Source organism: Mustelus asterias, chromosome 17, assembly GCF_964213995.1.
Source record: "Mustelus asterias chromosome 17, sMusAst1.hap1.1, whole genome shotgun sequence".
NCBI lineage: Eukaryota > Metazoa > Chordata > Chondrichthyes > Carcharhiniformes > Triakidae > Mustelus > Mustelus asterias.
In genome coordinates this window covers 55,970,694-55,986,202 of record NC_135817.1, presented here as the reverse complement: position 1 = coordinate 55,986,202, position 15,509 = coordinate 55,970,694, and the positions used below count along the sequence as shown (strand labels likewise).

The window sequence follows — 15,509 nt, the reverse complement described above, 5'->3', positions numbered from 1 at the left end:
TTATACAAGTGCTTTAACAAAGAACAATACATCCTGGTTAAAAGTTCTATATGGCATGCTCGCGTTCACAATCGGAAACTTTTCTTTCACCCCCAATAATAAAAATATCAGAGGAAGTTTTGTTTCCATCTGTTTTGCTCACATGCTGTTAGATCCTGGAGATTAATAAGCCAGCGTAACATGAATTGGGTTTGTCATATTTTAGAAATGGTAATGACTGGTGTACACGGCAAGCTTCCCCTGCACCGAGGAAAGTGTGATTTTAAATCACAAACTTTGGATGGTTTTAATTCAGTTATATCAATAGTTACCCAGAGAAATTAGGATTAAAACTGCTTCTCACTGCTGAGCAACTATTGTACACATCCACACTGACCTCTCCGCAGGATACCCACCCCCCCAATTCTCCGAGGGACTGCCCCACCCCCGATCTCCCTGACTAGGGCTAACCACTGAAATTAGTAAAAGTTAAATTTAAGACTGATATGAGGAATAGATTAACAGATGAATAACAGATTATTCTAACAGAATAAATCAACAGATTGAATGGGTTACTGGGTACAGCAGTAATTTAAGAAACAACAAGATGGTGCATTGGGGGATTGCATTGCCATTCTAGATGAAGTAAGAAAGATTACTTTGTTCATCTGCAAACGGCTCGTGTGAATAGCATGATATTTTCACTATCTATATATTCACCCTATTATTGAAAATGGAATATTCTAACTAATTTGAAGAGTCAATACTCGTTAGCTTTGCTTGTTTGCTGTTTAAGTACACCCCATTACTTAATATACATACCCATTGCATTAAAATATTCATCTAAAGGATTTTGTAGGGAAGGGAATTGTTCTCTCTTCTCCTCCAACATCCATATAAAACTGCGGGTTTTTGTAGGTGATTCCTGTTTCAAATGTTCTACAATTTCTTTACTGCTATCAGACAGTGGCAGATCAATCTTAGATGCATCCAGCAATTCCAGTAGAGAGCTCAAGTCCAACTGTTCTATGCAGTTTGAGTAACGAGACAAGAACAGCTCTGCTGCTTCACGACCTGCAATTAATTAAATCACTACATCAGGATCAACCTTAACACAGTATAAAAATTATTTGTATACTAAATAACCATATGGGTCTGCAATCTCCATGGAGTGGTAATCATTGGCAGTCATGACGTGGAGATGCCGGCGTTGGACTGGGGTAAACACAGTAAGAAGTTTAACAACACCAGGTTAAAGTCCAACAGGTTTATTTGGTAGCAAAAGCCACACAAGCTTTCGGAGCTCCAAGCCCCTTCTTCAGGTCCTGAAGAAGGGGCTTGGAGCTCTGAAAGCTTGTGTGGCTTTTGCTACCAAATAAACCTGTTGGACTTTAACCTGGTGTTGTTAAACTTCTCACAATCATTGGCAGAACAGGGAGTGGGGAGGGACTTACCGCTGCTGTAATCACAAAGCCTCTGTCTTGCCCGACTTTCCTTATTCAGGCTGGGAGGTGAGGGGGTGCATGGTCACGGTCGGACTGCGAGGAGAGGGGTTGGGGGGGGGGGGGGGGGGGTCAGAGGGGTATCCAATGTACGGCTCGTCTGGGTCTTTAAAATAGTCACCCTAAAGTTAAAGGTGCTTGTTTTCCTTCTAATTCTTTCAGAGTAACTGAGGGTAAATCTGACAGAACCATCCAATGTTAGTGATTTATAATCGCTTTGTTGGATGGTTCTTGAACCAGCACAATTGTCCAGGGGGAGTTAGCCCAATTGCATAATTGCCAGGTAAACCCATACATGGGAACTTCTAAGAGGAATTCCCTCCCCCATCATTGGAAGTTATGGCCCAATTTACTTTTCTTAAACTTTGCCCTCCTGAATATCTTGCTGGAACAGAAAAAATATAATTCCAAAAGGTAAAATGGGAACTGTCACCTAAGCCCTGCAAACATCACATTAAACTTTCCCTTGTTTTAACATTCAATAGATCTTTCTTCACCTATTTACAGTTCTCCTACTATTCCCGCATTCTGAAGTTAATTATTTGGGCATTTTTCAGTTTCGTAGAATGTAGTATCACAGCTTGTGTGCATATAAATTCATGTTTGCTTGCATTGTAACCATTACCTGCGTCATTTAACCAATTGATCCAATCTAACAGCTTGTTGTCAACCTCTTCGCATTTGCTAAGGGTGTAGAGGAATTCCCTGGTCTTTATTCTGTTATTTTTCTGCACAATGAGGTCAAGAAGTTGGCCCATAACCTGGCATGGTTTGGAGACACCTGTGGAAAGCATGTCATAGTCCTGCTCACTTAGAACATGAAAGGAAAGCAATTCTTGAAGTAAGTTTGGAACATTCTGCACGCCAGTTTTTATTTGTTCCTTGTTCTCAGTTATCAGCTGCAACATTCGATCACCAAGAGGATCCCAGGAATTGCCTGTGTAAATAAGAAAGCCAAGGTATAAAATGAAACATGTAATATGCACTTGAAATCTATACAACCTCATCAAAAATACTGTATGCACTAAACTGGACTACAAGCAAAGTATGTCAAGACACCAAAATACACTACTCACTTTTTGCATAATTTCTCATCTATCGCAGTACAATTACAATTAGTGAATTAAACAAAGAAGCAATCAAATGCTCCAACCCTTTCTATCTTCAACATGTATACAATTCAAAACATGGGATGTAGGGGGGCAGGTTGGCCTGCAAAACAAAATAAATCTGGAGGCCGGCAATGGTGGGGGGGGGGGGGGGGGAGAAGAGCACAGTGCGCTGATCGCCCCATTGACGGATTGACGCATGCACAGTAGCCCGCTCAGCACTATGCTGCCGGCCTCTCCAGTGGGACAAGGCCCCGCCCACCACTCTCCAGCATGAATCTCTCTGAGGCAGTCTGTGGAGTACAGAGTGCCGGAGATTCGTTCAGCTCAGTACGTCCAAAAACAGGTGGGAAATTCACCCGTTTTCCCACCCGTTGGGCGTTTCGTTATTTTGTTGGGAGAATCCTAGCCTTAATTTCTCTCCCCACCCATTACAGACCAGTAAAGATCTAACTGGCTCTAAAGGCAGAATGACTAACTCCCATTCATCAAGCTTAGCCAAACAAGATTTGACAATTAGATTCAGATCCTGATGGGCTACATTAAAACAAACAAATCAACAATAGCTTTCCACTGTGAACATGAATTAACAATTTCATAAGTAAGTATGTTTGAAAGTTGACCAAAAATAAATAAATTTACTGCTAGGTTTCTAGAATGAAAAAACGTTACAACACAAACAGGCCATTTGGCCCATTAATTATGTGCTTTTCACCTTAGTAATCAAATTCCACTCACCTCCCACTGCCCATATTGTTTCAAACATCTGTAGAATTCACAAAAAAATGGATTCTACTTCAATACTAGCTTGTGTAAAAACATTCTGCACTATATTTCTAACCTCTCCCCTACTTCTTTTTTGAATGCTCATAAGTTTGTCCCCCTTCCTAGTCGATCTCATCATAACTTGACTTAGTTTAAAAAAATAGACATGCTAACTCGAAGATCATTAGGTTAAACAATCACGATAAATCAGTCAATTCATTTTTACTGGATTTAGAAGTGGCATCTTCCATGCTGTTATTCTTTTCAACATTTTCTTTAATCTGTTTTTCAGCATTGTGTCTTGATGCTTCTTTTCTTAACTGTTTCCTGGCTTGCTTACGGTCTTCTTTCATCTTCAGCCTTGAGGCACTATTAGGGAACAAAGAAAATAATTGAATCAGTGACAGATGTAGATCATGGCTAAAAAGGTGAAAAACAGCGAACAATTGCTATTCAGAGATGACTGCAGCAAGAAAAAGACCAAAAATAAGAACTGAGGAGTAACAATGAGTACAAGTACTAACCTAGTTAAGGGGAAGATGGAGACCCAGCAAGCATTGTAATAATGATAGCAACGTAGACTGCAGAGTGTGTGCGTGCGCGAGAGAGAACTAGACCACCTTCTTAAAAGAAGAAATAGCTGCAGGTTCCAAAGTGCCAGTTACTAACTGTTCAAAAGTGCATGCAATTTAAATATTCAAATATAAATTGATGTGAAAAGTAAAAACTACTGAGAAGACATGCAACTAAAATGAAATATTAATGTTGGATCAGATGTGACAACCTGTTGAATTCAAGCTTTTTACTAGGCAGAGAAAAATAAACTAACAAGAATTCCCCTAGTAACTAGCCTCTGGTTTGTACAATGATGGAAATCGACCAATATTCAGAATGTTCCAGCCATATTACATAGTTTACACCATGAAAAGTCATTCCGGTTCAACACAACGTAAAAATGATTTTAGGTAAGCAGTGAAAAGTCATCTTCTAGATGAAGTTTCAAAACTATTAACATCTTTTCTAAATATTGGAAGGCATAACATATGGTCGCCTCTTTAGCATCAACCATTTCATTGCTGGAGGCTTTGTGTTTACATGCACGCAGAGGGCCTCTGTTCTCTCTGCCCAGAACAAAACAGAAAGGCAGCACCACTCATGCTTGTCTGGTTCAACCTCAAACTGGGGTTTGTGGTCTAATCCTTAAAAACTTGTGCGTACTTGTGATGGTTACAAAAAAAACTTTTACCTTGAACATTTCTGTTTCACAACTGTTTTTGAAGGGTCTTTGCTTTTTACTATTTTAGCCTCAAACTGAAAAACAATGCAATTCACATTTAATGAGGTTAAAGATATAAATTATTGCATCTTCTGTTAAAGAAGGACTATCCAATCCTTAAGAAGTGAAACAAAGTACATAGACCATTAACAAAGCATTATTTGATCCTTACCCATTATATCTTAAAATTGCTAGGTAGGTTACAACATTCTATTTCAAAATGCATTAAAAAAAAAACACCATCAGGTCATTTGTATGGAACATCTCTTTAAAACCAAATAGGTGGCACTATCGATCAGACAGCCAAATGCAATTCAGGGTGGAATCATCCCAGTTTCAGCTCAAGGAGACAGCTCACCATCTCAAGAGTAATTAGGGATGGGCAATAAATGCTGGCTCAGCCAGCGATGCCCACAATTAAAAAAACTCTTTGGCAAGCCCAGATCATGCCAACCTTCCTTTTATTTGGCTGCTTCCCAAATTTTATCTGCTACTTCCCCCATTGTTTGCTTGGGTCTCTTGCAGCCTCATATCTACCTGGACCTTTGTAGAGTTAACTATGCTTTAAAAATAACTCTTGAAGCCTGTCCAAACTGGCACTCACCTACAGATGAGTAACAAGAGTATTAAGTGACAACGCCTTGTTGACTGTTTCTGACTCAGCCGACATAACAATCTACTGCATACCAACCATTCTGCCCCACCTAAAGAGACCACAGAGTTCTCCCTGCTACTCCAATCTCCCCATTTTCCCCCTGCTTCGAAAAGACTGATTGTCAGGTGACCGTTGCAATGTCAGCCATGCCTCATCACTGAGTTTAGTAGTCCTGGTTAACCCAAAGCCCTCACTGAAACAGGTTTAAATTTCATGATGCAGAGCCCAAAAAACTGCGGTTCTGAGGGGTTTGGTTGCTTGCCTGTTTCTGGTGCCTAGAGACAATTTGCCACTACCTCCGCCCTGGAGATCACTTCTGAAGGAATTTCCCTTCTTTTGGTCCTAAAGCCTCTGCACAGATTTCCCCCTGCTTTCACACTTCCCATTCACCTGAACTTCTCCATCCCATCTCTTAACTGTCCCCCTCTCCTCAACAGCCCGTCGCAGTCCCTCTCTCCTCAACGGCCCGTTGCAGTCCCTCTCTCCTCAACGGCCCGTCGCAGTCCCTCTCTCCTCAACGGCCCGTCGCAGTCCCCCTCTCCTTGTTCTCATGTAACTGTCATCATTCCCTCCCTACTTATGACATAAATAACACACTTGGGTCTTTACTCCCAATGTACACCACGAGAGATCAATATAAAATTCTGAAACACAATGATTGTGAAGAAAAGCAATTGTTTTGCTGTAGTGATGTCATTAGAGAAAATTCTTACCTCACATTTCACAAGACCCTTTGAATTAAAGATGACAATTTTTGAAATTTGCCCTCCACAGTCGGGTGTAAAACATGGACTTCTGAGAAAATCCTTCAAGACAAAAAAAAACTATCTGGCTACTTTTAATGTTAAATAAAAATAAATGTTGATCTATTACAATCTACCAGGAGTCCAATCAGGGTGAATTCCTTAAAACACATTTCAAATTTATACGAGGATTGCCTACCATGATCAGTCAACAGCACTCCTGTCTCTGATTCGGAGGGCTGAGGGTTGAAGTCCCACTACAAGACTTAAGTACAAAAATTAAGGTTTGCACTAGAGTACAGCACCGAGGTGCATTCTTTCCAATGAGTTATTAAACTGAGACCCTCAGATGGTTGGCATTATTTTGTGGAGTTATTCCTGGTGTCATTATTACATCATATTGCTGGAGTCAGTTAGCTCCATTGGCTGGACACCTGGTTAGTGACGTAAAGTCACGTCAACAGCGTAGGTTCAATTCCCGTACTGGCTGAGGTTATTCATGAAGGCCCCGCCTTCTCAACTTTGTCCCTCGCGTGAGGTGTGGTGATCCTCAAGTTAAATTAAGACCAGTCAGCTTAAAAGGGAAAGTAGCCTGCGGTCAATTGAGACTACGGCAATAATTATTAGGGGGTTGGTTTAGCTCATTTGACTGGACAGCTGGTAGTGATACACAGCAATGCCAACAGTGTGGGTTCAAATCCCATACCAGCTGAGGTTATTCATGAAGGCCCCACCTTCTCAACCTTGCCCCTTGCCTAAAGTGTGGTTATCCTTAGTTAAATCACCACCAGTTAGCTCTCCCCCTCAAAAGGGCACAGCAGCCTTTGGTCATCTGGGACTATGGTGACTTTACCTACATTTGTGGTATTTTGCTGCACACAAATTGGTCATTGTTATTCTTACACTGAAAGCAGTGACTACAATTTTTTAAAAATCCTTCAATAGCTATAAAGTGCTTTGGGTTACCCTGGCAGTGTGAAATGCACTATATAAATGCAATTCTTTCCAATCTTTCAAGTGGTCAACAACTTGCATTTATATAATATCAACGTAGTCAAACTTTCAAATTGTGTTTATAATTCACAAAGAACCACTGGCATATCTCCATGGAGACAAGAAAACTGGTTATATAGCTTCCCTCACAGCGCCAGAAACACAGGTTCGATTACCGACTTGGTTACTGTCTGTGTGGAGTTTGCACATTCTCCCCGTGCCTGCGTGGGTTTCCTCCGGGTGCTCCAGTTTCCTTCCACAATCCAAAGATGTGTGGGTTAGGTGAATTGGTCATGCTAAATTGCCCCTTGTCAGGAGGGCTAGCTAGGGAAAATGCATGGGGTTATGGAGATAGGGCCTGGGTGGGACTGTGGTCGACCAGACTCGATGGGCCAAATGGCCTCCTGCGCTGTAGGGATTTTATGATTGAAGGAAACTCACTCAACATCATGGGACACATGTCGCTCAGTCAAAATCCTGGAACTCCCTCCCTAATAGCACTGTGGGTGCACCTACACCTCAGAGTTCAAGAAGACAGCTCACCATCACCTTCTTGAGGGCAACTTGGGATGGCCTAGCCAGCAATGTCCACATCCCATTAATTAATTTTTTTAAAAAGGCAAAGAGGCACGCCTCCATGAACTACCACAGCTTGTGTGGTGATTGAACACACGTTATAATTATCCTGCTCTACACTCTAGCCAACAGAGCTAAAGAAATCCCCATTATAAATTAACTAACTTTTCAATAATTAGCTATGTGACTGATATGTGACCATATTATTAACATTGCAATTTTCATGCAAACGGTTCGCCGATGCTATGCAAACAATCAAATTCACATGATCTGTATTTTAAAATCCACTGATCCATCCATCTTGAAAAGCGACTAAGATAATGTTAGGTTGCAAAGTGGAGTATAGGGGGCAGATGTTGCTTTTTGATCCCTAGCGACATTTGATTTGGTTTGATTTATTATTGTCACATGTATTAACATACAGTGAAAAGTATTGTTTCTTGCACGCTATACAAAGCATACCGTTCATAGAGAAGGAAACAAGAGAGTGCAGAATGTAGTGTTACATTCTAGCTAGGTTCGGAATTGAGACCGTCATCAAGTCTCTTGCATCAATGACTTGGACTCAAACTTGTTGCAAATTATTCAAATATATAGGTGACACCAGAATAAGAGGGGAGCTGGAGGAGGCAGCTTAGAAATTACATGTGGGTAGCAACAGCTTAAGAAATGTACAACTACAAAGCACTGCTCATTGGAAGAAAATGAGAAACATACATACTCCTAGATTAGTGTTCATGCTGTTGAGAATAACAAAATAAAACCTTGAAACCTCATGATTTTGCTAACCAATATGTCTAACCCATGCAGGACAATCAACAAAGCCCACAGAATGTTCAAGTGCATAGCCAAATTAGAAAAAGTAACGATCAAACTACGTGGAGGAGTTTTGGTCAGACCAGATTTTAGGATGGATTTCCAATTTGTAACACTACTGTAGAACAATTCTCATCTTTAAGATACAAAGGAAATAATCAGACTGGAAGCTGTGCAGAGCAAAGGTACGTGGCTAATTTCCTTGTGTTAGAATCTGTTATGAGAAAAGACCGAAGAATCTGGGACTTAGCCTTGAAAGTGATGATCTTAGAGTCATAAAAGATAGCAAACTGAATAGAAAAATTAAATCCCATAAACTAAATTAAATTCCAAGAGCTAACATTGGTTCAAACTAGTAAAATACATTTTCAGGACTGATATTTGAAAGCGGTTCTTCATAAAGTTTTGATTGACAGATAGATCCACTTCCAGATAAACTAGGGAGAGAAAATTTAGAATCATTTAAGTACTAACTGGATATTTCAATGCTAGTACTTCTAGATTTGAATGTCTGAACTAAAATGTGCCCAGAATCTTTCCTCATTTATATTTGTGATAAAAGTTGCATTGTCACAAACAAAAACAGATTTTGGAATATGGGCTGCGCAATAATTACCTGTAAAAGTGTGAGGTATACATTCTAATTGGTACAATTTGAAGTTCGCGAGTTAATTCAATTTAGATCACATCACTCAAAATAAATATATCATTTGCCTTAGTGCTTTCCAAGTTGAATATCAAAAACAAACTATATTTTAATTATAGAATCTCTACAATGCATAGCAGACCATTCAGACCATCAAGTCTGCACTGACTCTCTAACAAAGTATCTTACCCAGCCCCTCTGCCCACCTGTAACCCCACGTATTTACCATGGCTAATCCATCTAGCCTACACACCTTGGGACACTAGGAGCAATTTAGTATGGCCAATCCACCAAACCTGCACATCTTTGGACTGTGGGAAGAAACCGGAGCACCCGGAGGAAACCCACGCAGACACAGGGAGAATGTGCAAACTCCACACAGACCAGAATTGAACCCTGGAGCTGTGAGGTCGCAGTGCTAACCACTGTGCTATCGTGCCGTCCATTTCTGTATATCAACCATATCTGTAAAAGTAAATTACATTCAGCTAATGTACTTTGTCAAAAATGATCACCATCGTTGCAAATCAGTTTCGGCATTATTTTATCTTTACAGAGGTATCACCTGCCTACCAATCTTGAAACGGGATTGATGGAGCTATCACCAAGTCCACACACACCAGATTATTCAGCAGTATTTGGATGGGAACAAGCAAAACTATATCACTTGTGTTCTATAAATGATAATAGATTGACAAAGAATCAATGTAAATGCTGCAAGCGTTTTGATTGCGAATGCGGTTTCATTTCAGATTACTGTAAAAATCAACCACTCATCTATCCATTTTGTGTACAATCACATCCATGCTCACACTATTATTGAAATATCACAAATATTCATCGACCTCCATTTCTAAAGGGAACTAACCTTGTCATTTTTATCTTCAAAGGATGTTGCCTTCAATTTCTTCCAACAGTTGATATGGTATTCCACACGGCATTGTAGATAGCACATCACTTGAATAAAACCCTGACATGCAAGAATCAAAATGTTGCCTAGTTAGAAAAAGTACTTCATTTCTTCCAGGTACAATGGATGTTTTATAGGTTCTTTATTGACTAAGCCGAGTACAAGATCAGAGGTAATTGTGACTGTCAAAAACTAGTAAAAGTCCAACTTACTATTTTTTAAAGTTTACTTTTTCATAAGATGCCAGCGTCGCTAGCCAGGCCAGCATTAACTGCCCAACCCGAGCGAATTTCTGTATTAAAATCGCTTTGCATGTGCCACTTACACTTAAAAAATCATTACCTTAAAATCTGGGTCTGAGAAGTATATTTGGACCTTAGAATGTCCTTGGCAATGTTGATAGCGGCAGATTGCATCAGATTCTAGAGGGAATCGGCACTTCCCTATGTATTCTTCCAACATTGCCTGGAAGTTACATAAATAAGGAGCAAATTTACATTGAAAGTTTTCAATTAAACAGAGTAATACATTTGTTTTAATTAAGATATCTAGATGTTGGACTAAGGTCTACACTGCAGGATACCAGCAAGATTGAGGAATGAGACAGGTGAATCAAGTTGTCATAACTAAATGAAAGAAAACTTTTTAAAATGCTGAAGAATCTAGGGATGGCAGAGGTATGAATTTCACAGCTTAGGACCTGGAAAAGAACAAGTCAGCCCAAGAGACTGACCTCCAATGGGTACATTTTGTCCTCTTGAAATATATTAGCACACACTTATCTGCATGAACATACATCTGCCAGAATAAATAGAAAAATTGTAATCGACAACATTGAAGCCAGATAAATATCGAGGCACGGGTTTATCTAAAAGTATTAAAAGAAATGGTTCAGGAAGGTGGAATATAATAGATATAAATCTTCTAAAGCTTGAATAAATTTGGGGGTAGTATTGGAAGGAAGCAACATTATACTAAGATAAAAGATAGGTAGTTATATGTCCGATGAATTTCATCGGTACTAGGAAATTTCAAAAGAAATCAGTCAGGGACAAAGTAAACGAGAACACAGAGTACTTGTTGTTTCGAGCAGGTCGGCATTTGTTAAAATAAATCATGTGTAAAGTTCTTCAATAGTCCCTGATGAAGTGGATACAGAAGAATCAATAAATGTTAAATATATAGATTTTAGAATATATTTGGAAGGTTTCCTCAGCTTATTGCTCACTAACATTGAGGCACCTGCAGTTGGAGCCAATCTCGCAGTGAAGATAGGAAACAGTTTGAGAGATGAGGTAAGAGGCAGATTCTAGTCACATAGAAGAACTTTGCACATGATTTATTTTCACAAATGCCGACCTGCTCTTAACAACATGTACTCTGTGTTCTCATTTACCCTGTCCCTGACTGATTTCTGTTGAAATTTCCTAGTACTGATGAAACTCATTGGACCTTTAGCTACCTATCTTTTACTTTAGTATAATGTTGCTTCCTTCCAATACTACCCCCAAATCTATTCAAGCTTTAGAAGATTTATATCTATTATATAGGAGATATTCTCTCCAGTCCTAGGACATTGCGAAATATCTGCACCTCTTGAAAAACCCAGATTTTTATCACTCCAGCATTGGTGGCCGCACCAGCAGTAAGCTTTTTTAAAAATTCATTCGTGGGTCATGGGTATCACTGGCTGGCCTGCATTTATTACCCATCCCTAGTCGTCCTTGAACTGAATGGTTTGCGATTTCAGAGGACAGTTGAGAGTCAATCACATTGCTGTGGCTCTGGAGACACGTGTAGGTCAGACCGGGTAAGGAAGGCAGATTTCCTTCTCTAAAGGACATTAGTGAACCAGATGGGCTTTTCCGACAATTGACAATGGTTTCACGGTCATCAGTAGATTCTTAATTCCAGATATTTTTTATTGAATTCAAATTCCACCATCTGCCGTGGCAGGATTCGAACCCGGGTCCCCAGAACATTAGGTGAGTTCCTGGATTAATAGTCTAGCTGAGCGGCAGCAGATGCCATTTAATGTAAACGTGTGTGCAGTAGAATACCTTTGACACCAGAAAAGCAGGTGAGAGAGTACCAAAACATGGGAGCACAAGGTTGGGCCAATAAATGCAGTACACAGGTCTAAGTAAGTCATTAAAACCCAGTTCACAAGTGCAAAATGCAATCACAAAGAGAGGTGGGATGCTCATCATCATAGATACAAAACATAGAAGTAAGCAAGTGTGATTGTAGTTACACAGAATGCTGGCTAGGCCTCACTTCACAGAATACTACAGGGCAGAAGAAGCCATTCGGCCCATCAAACCTGCACGAACGCATGAAATGCCCTGACATTTGTAATACTGGATGCCCTGCCCAAAGAAATGTAAATAATGTGAAGGTATTTGCACTATTATAATGTACATTTAATGTAGCTAAACTTACCAAGTCATTTCATAGCAGCATTAACAAAATTTGACACCAGCTTTGAGATGAATGGAAGTGTGAAAGGAAAGAGGCAGGGAGATAATGGAGCAAATTTCAGAGTTTAAAGATCTGGCAGCTGAAGGTACAATTATCAACAGTAATTTGATTAAAAATCAATGTCGTACAGAGGCCAAAAATGGATGAATGCAGAGATCTTGGGGGTTATGGGGCTGGAGAATTCACAAGGTTTATTTTAGAATATTATAGGGAATTTACAAGGTAGACACTGGGCGAGATTTTTCCATCCTGCCAAGGGTGACCTCCCACCACCCCGCAATGGGTTTCCCAGCGATGGGACAGACAAGCCATGCAAAATGCTGTAAACATCAGCAGGACTGGAGGATCGCACAGGTGGAAAATGGTGAGTTGCCTCCGCCGCTGGAAAATATGCTGTGGGGGGACCTGGAAAATCCCACTCACCAAATCCATGATAGCCTTCACATAAAGAGAAAATATAGAAAGTATCACCAGAAGTTTACAAATTCAATTCAGGTGTTTCAAAGGGTGGTAGAGACTAAGAAAGTTGATACGGCATATAAAATGGCATATTAGGTTCAATGGCCCAACAGGGCCTATTCTTCGCCCTATAACTTTAATTAATTGTTACAAGAGCAAATAAAAAGCATGGCCAGAATTCACCAGACGTTCACACCAGCAGGATTTTCCGGTCCCGCCGGTAGCGCACCCTCGCCTGCGGGTTTCAACCAGAATGGGGTGATGTCAATTGGCGGCACCAGAGAATCCCGCCGTTAGCAAACAACACGCCAGCTCCTGCTGGCAGGAAACAGGCAGCTGGGAGGCTGGAGAATCTCGCCCCATATCATTAAAAAGTGTTACCTTTAATTTTTCTTCCTGTGTTTCTTCAATAACAACAGTTGTTGTGGGCCATGTTAGTATGCCTGGAACAATCTTATGGTTTACCATAGTTAAGGATTTCATGAACGGGTCTAAAGCATCAGCAAATCTGGGGGGGGAAACCACAATAGAAAATGGAGAAGAATCAGTGGAAACAAAAACCAACATCGTGGGTGGCATTTTACAGCCTCGCTCAATCAGAGACTGGAAAATCCCACCCGAGGTCAACGGTCATTTCCATTGTCCCCCCCCTCGTCCGCTCCGATTCCGTGGCAGTAGAATTCCGGTGTGTTTCAGTCAGCAGATTGATGGAGCGGTGGGACAGGGAGTGTTGTGGGGGAAGAGGAGAGAGTTGGGAAGAGTAGACAATCACAGTATGAACCAGCTCAGAATAAGTTATCTAATGGGACCAAAGCTGTAACTGTACAAGGCTCTGATGTGGAGATGCCAGCGTTGGACTGGGGTGGGCACAGTAAGAAGTCTGACAACACCAGGTTAAAGTCCAACAGGTTTATTTGTGTCACGAGCGTTCGGAGCGCTGCTCCTTCCTCAGGTGAGTTTGGTGTTGTGAGACTTTTTACTATATAGAGGCTCAGCATGGATCAAACCCACCTCTATCACAACTTTTGTACAATTCCCACAGCACAGATTCTCGCATTAATTACTGACAACACCAGGTTAAAGTCCAACAGGTTTATTTGGCATCACAAGCTTTCGGAGTGCTGCTCCTTCATCAGATGAGTGATGGTGTTGTGAGCCTTCTTACTGTGCCCACCCCAGTCCAACGCCAGCATCTCCACATCATTAATTACTGAGGGAAACTGCTACACAAATTGTTTCTAGTTCCTGAAAGGGAACAAAGCAGAACTTATCATAACCACTGACCCTGGATAACACAGGAAAGTGGAGTCAGAAATAAGTTATTAATTTCCTCAGATTCGTTTCTGGGATAAGAGGGTCCTCATGACCCCTAATCTTCAACCCTTGAAAGAATATAGAGCAATTTCATTCGGCATGCCCTTGTAATTTAAACCTTTAAGCTATGATACCATTCTGGTGAACTTGCATTTTGATCCCGAGCCTGAAATGTAGTGCCCAAAACTGAACACACAATCCAGATGAAGTGTAACCAAGGCACAACTTAAGCATTACTTCCTGACTTTTGTAATGCACATCCTTGGAAACAAAGGGCCACATTTCATTGGCCTTTTTGGTCACTTTTTTGTATCTCTGCATTACATTTTAGTAATTGTGCACAAAGACACCTCAATCCCATTGCTCTTCAACAACACCTAGTTTCTCCTCATTATAATATTTTAATTTGCCTTTATCTGATCTGAAGTAGATACCCCCCCCAATGAAATCAAACTAATGTTCACTCACTTAATTCATGTCCCTTTGCAATTTTCTATTCCAATCTACACAACTTACTCCCAATTTACTGTCAACTGCAAATTTGAATATATTAATTCAATGTCAAAGTCATGAATAGTGGAAACCAGTGGTTCCAGTACAGATCCCTGAATAACACCACTTGTTATATTTTGCCAATTCAAGAGAGCTCCCCACTTTGCCACTTTCCACGTTTGCACTTTTATTTTCTTTGACACGAACCTGTTCTGTCGGAAGTACACTCTGCCAAGGCCGTAGAATGCCAAACAGTCAAGCCGCTGTTGTGAGAACTGTTCCAAGATTTTATTAAATTGATTTTCCGCTTCAGTCAGCTCCTAGTCAGGCAAATTAGGAATTAATGACTCCAGAACAACAAAGTATGCAAGATAAATAGCTACCAAGCACAAACTACAAATACCCATAAGGAAGATAATACTCTAGGTTTGCTGTCAACAGTTAACTTACATGATGGAGCAAGTTCATATGTAGGGATCTGTTTGACTTGGTCTTTGGGTCATGAATTTGCAAGCGGGGCTAGAGTATCTTAAAACAGTAATTGGTTTGGTTGGCTGGGGATTCACAGTGTAGTTTTTACTTGTTCTTTATTCACTGGATGTGGGCATCATTGGCGGGGCCAGCATTTATTCCTTAATTATACTGGGTGATTTTTTTTTTAAAGAGGGCACTTAAGAACCAACTACATTGCTGAGTCACATGTAGGACAGACTGGGTAGTGATAACAGATTTCCTTAGTGAACCAGATAGGTTTTTATCTCAGTTGACAATGGCTTCATGGTGATCATTGGAC

General features: G+C 40.5%; 1 protein-coding gene across 2 annotated transcripts in view; it reads right to left on the bottom strand.

Annotated features, from left to right (window-relative positions):
- ttc3 (tetratricopeptide repeat domain 3) overlaps positions 1-15,509 on the bottom strand; it is a 96,060-nt gene that overhangs the window by 37,023 nt on the left and 43,528 nt on the right. For both annotated transcript variants that reach the window (XM_078232716.1, XM_078232717.1), the window contains exons 17-25: positions 14,924-15,036; positions 13,292-13,418; positions 10,313-10,435; positions 9,929-10,030; positions 6,000-6,092; positions 4,602-4,666; positions 3,582-3,724; positions 2,107-2,418; positions 802-1,053 (exon numbers count right to left, since the gene is read on the bottom strand). In XM_078232716.1, coding sequence (XP_078088842.1) covers positions 802-1,053; positions 2,107-2,418; positions 3,582-3,724; positions 4,602-4,666; positions 6,000-6,092; positions 9,929-10,030; positions 10,313-10,435; positions 13,292-13,418; positions 14,924-15,036 — 1,330 coding nt within the window. The remainder of the gene's footprint in view (positions 1-801; positions 1,054-2,106; positions 2,419-3,581; positions 3,725-4,601; positions 4,667-5,999; positions 6,093-9,928; positions 10,031-10,312; positions 10,436-13,291; positions 13,419-14,923; positions 15,037-15,509) is intronic.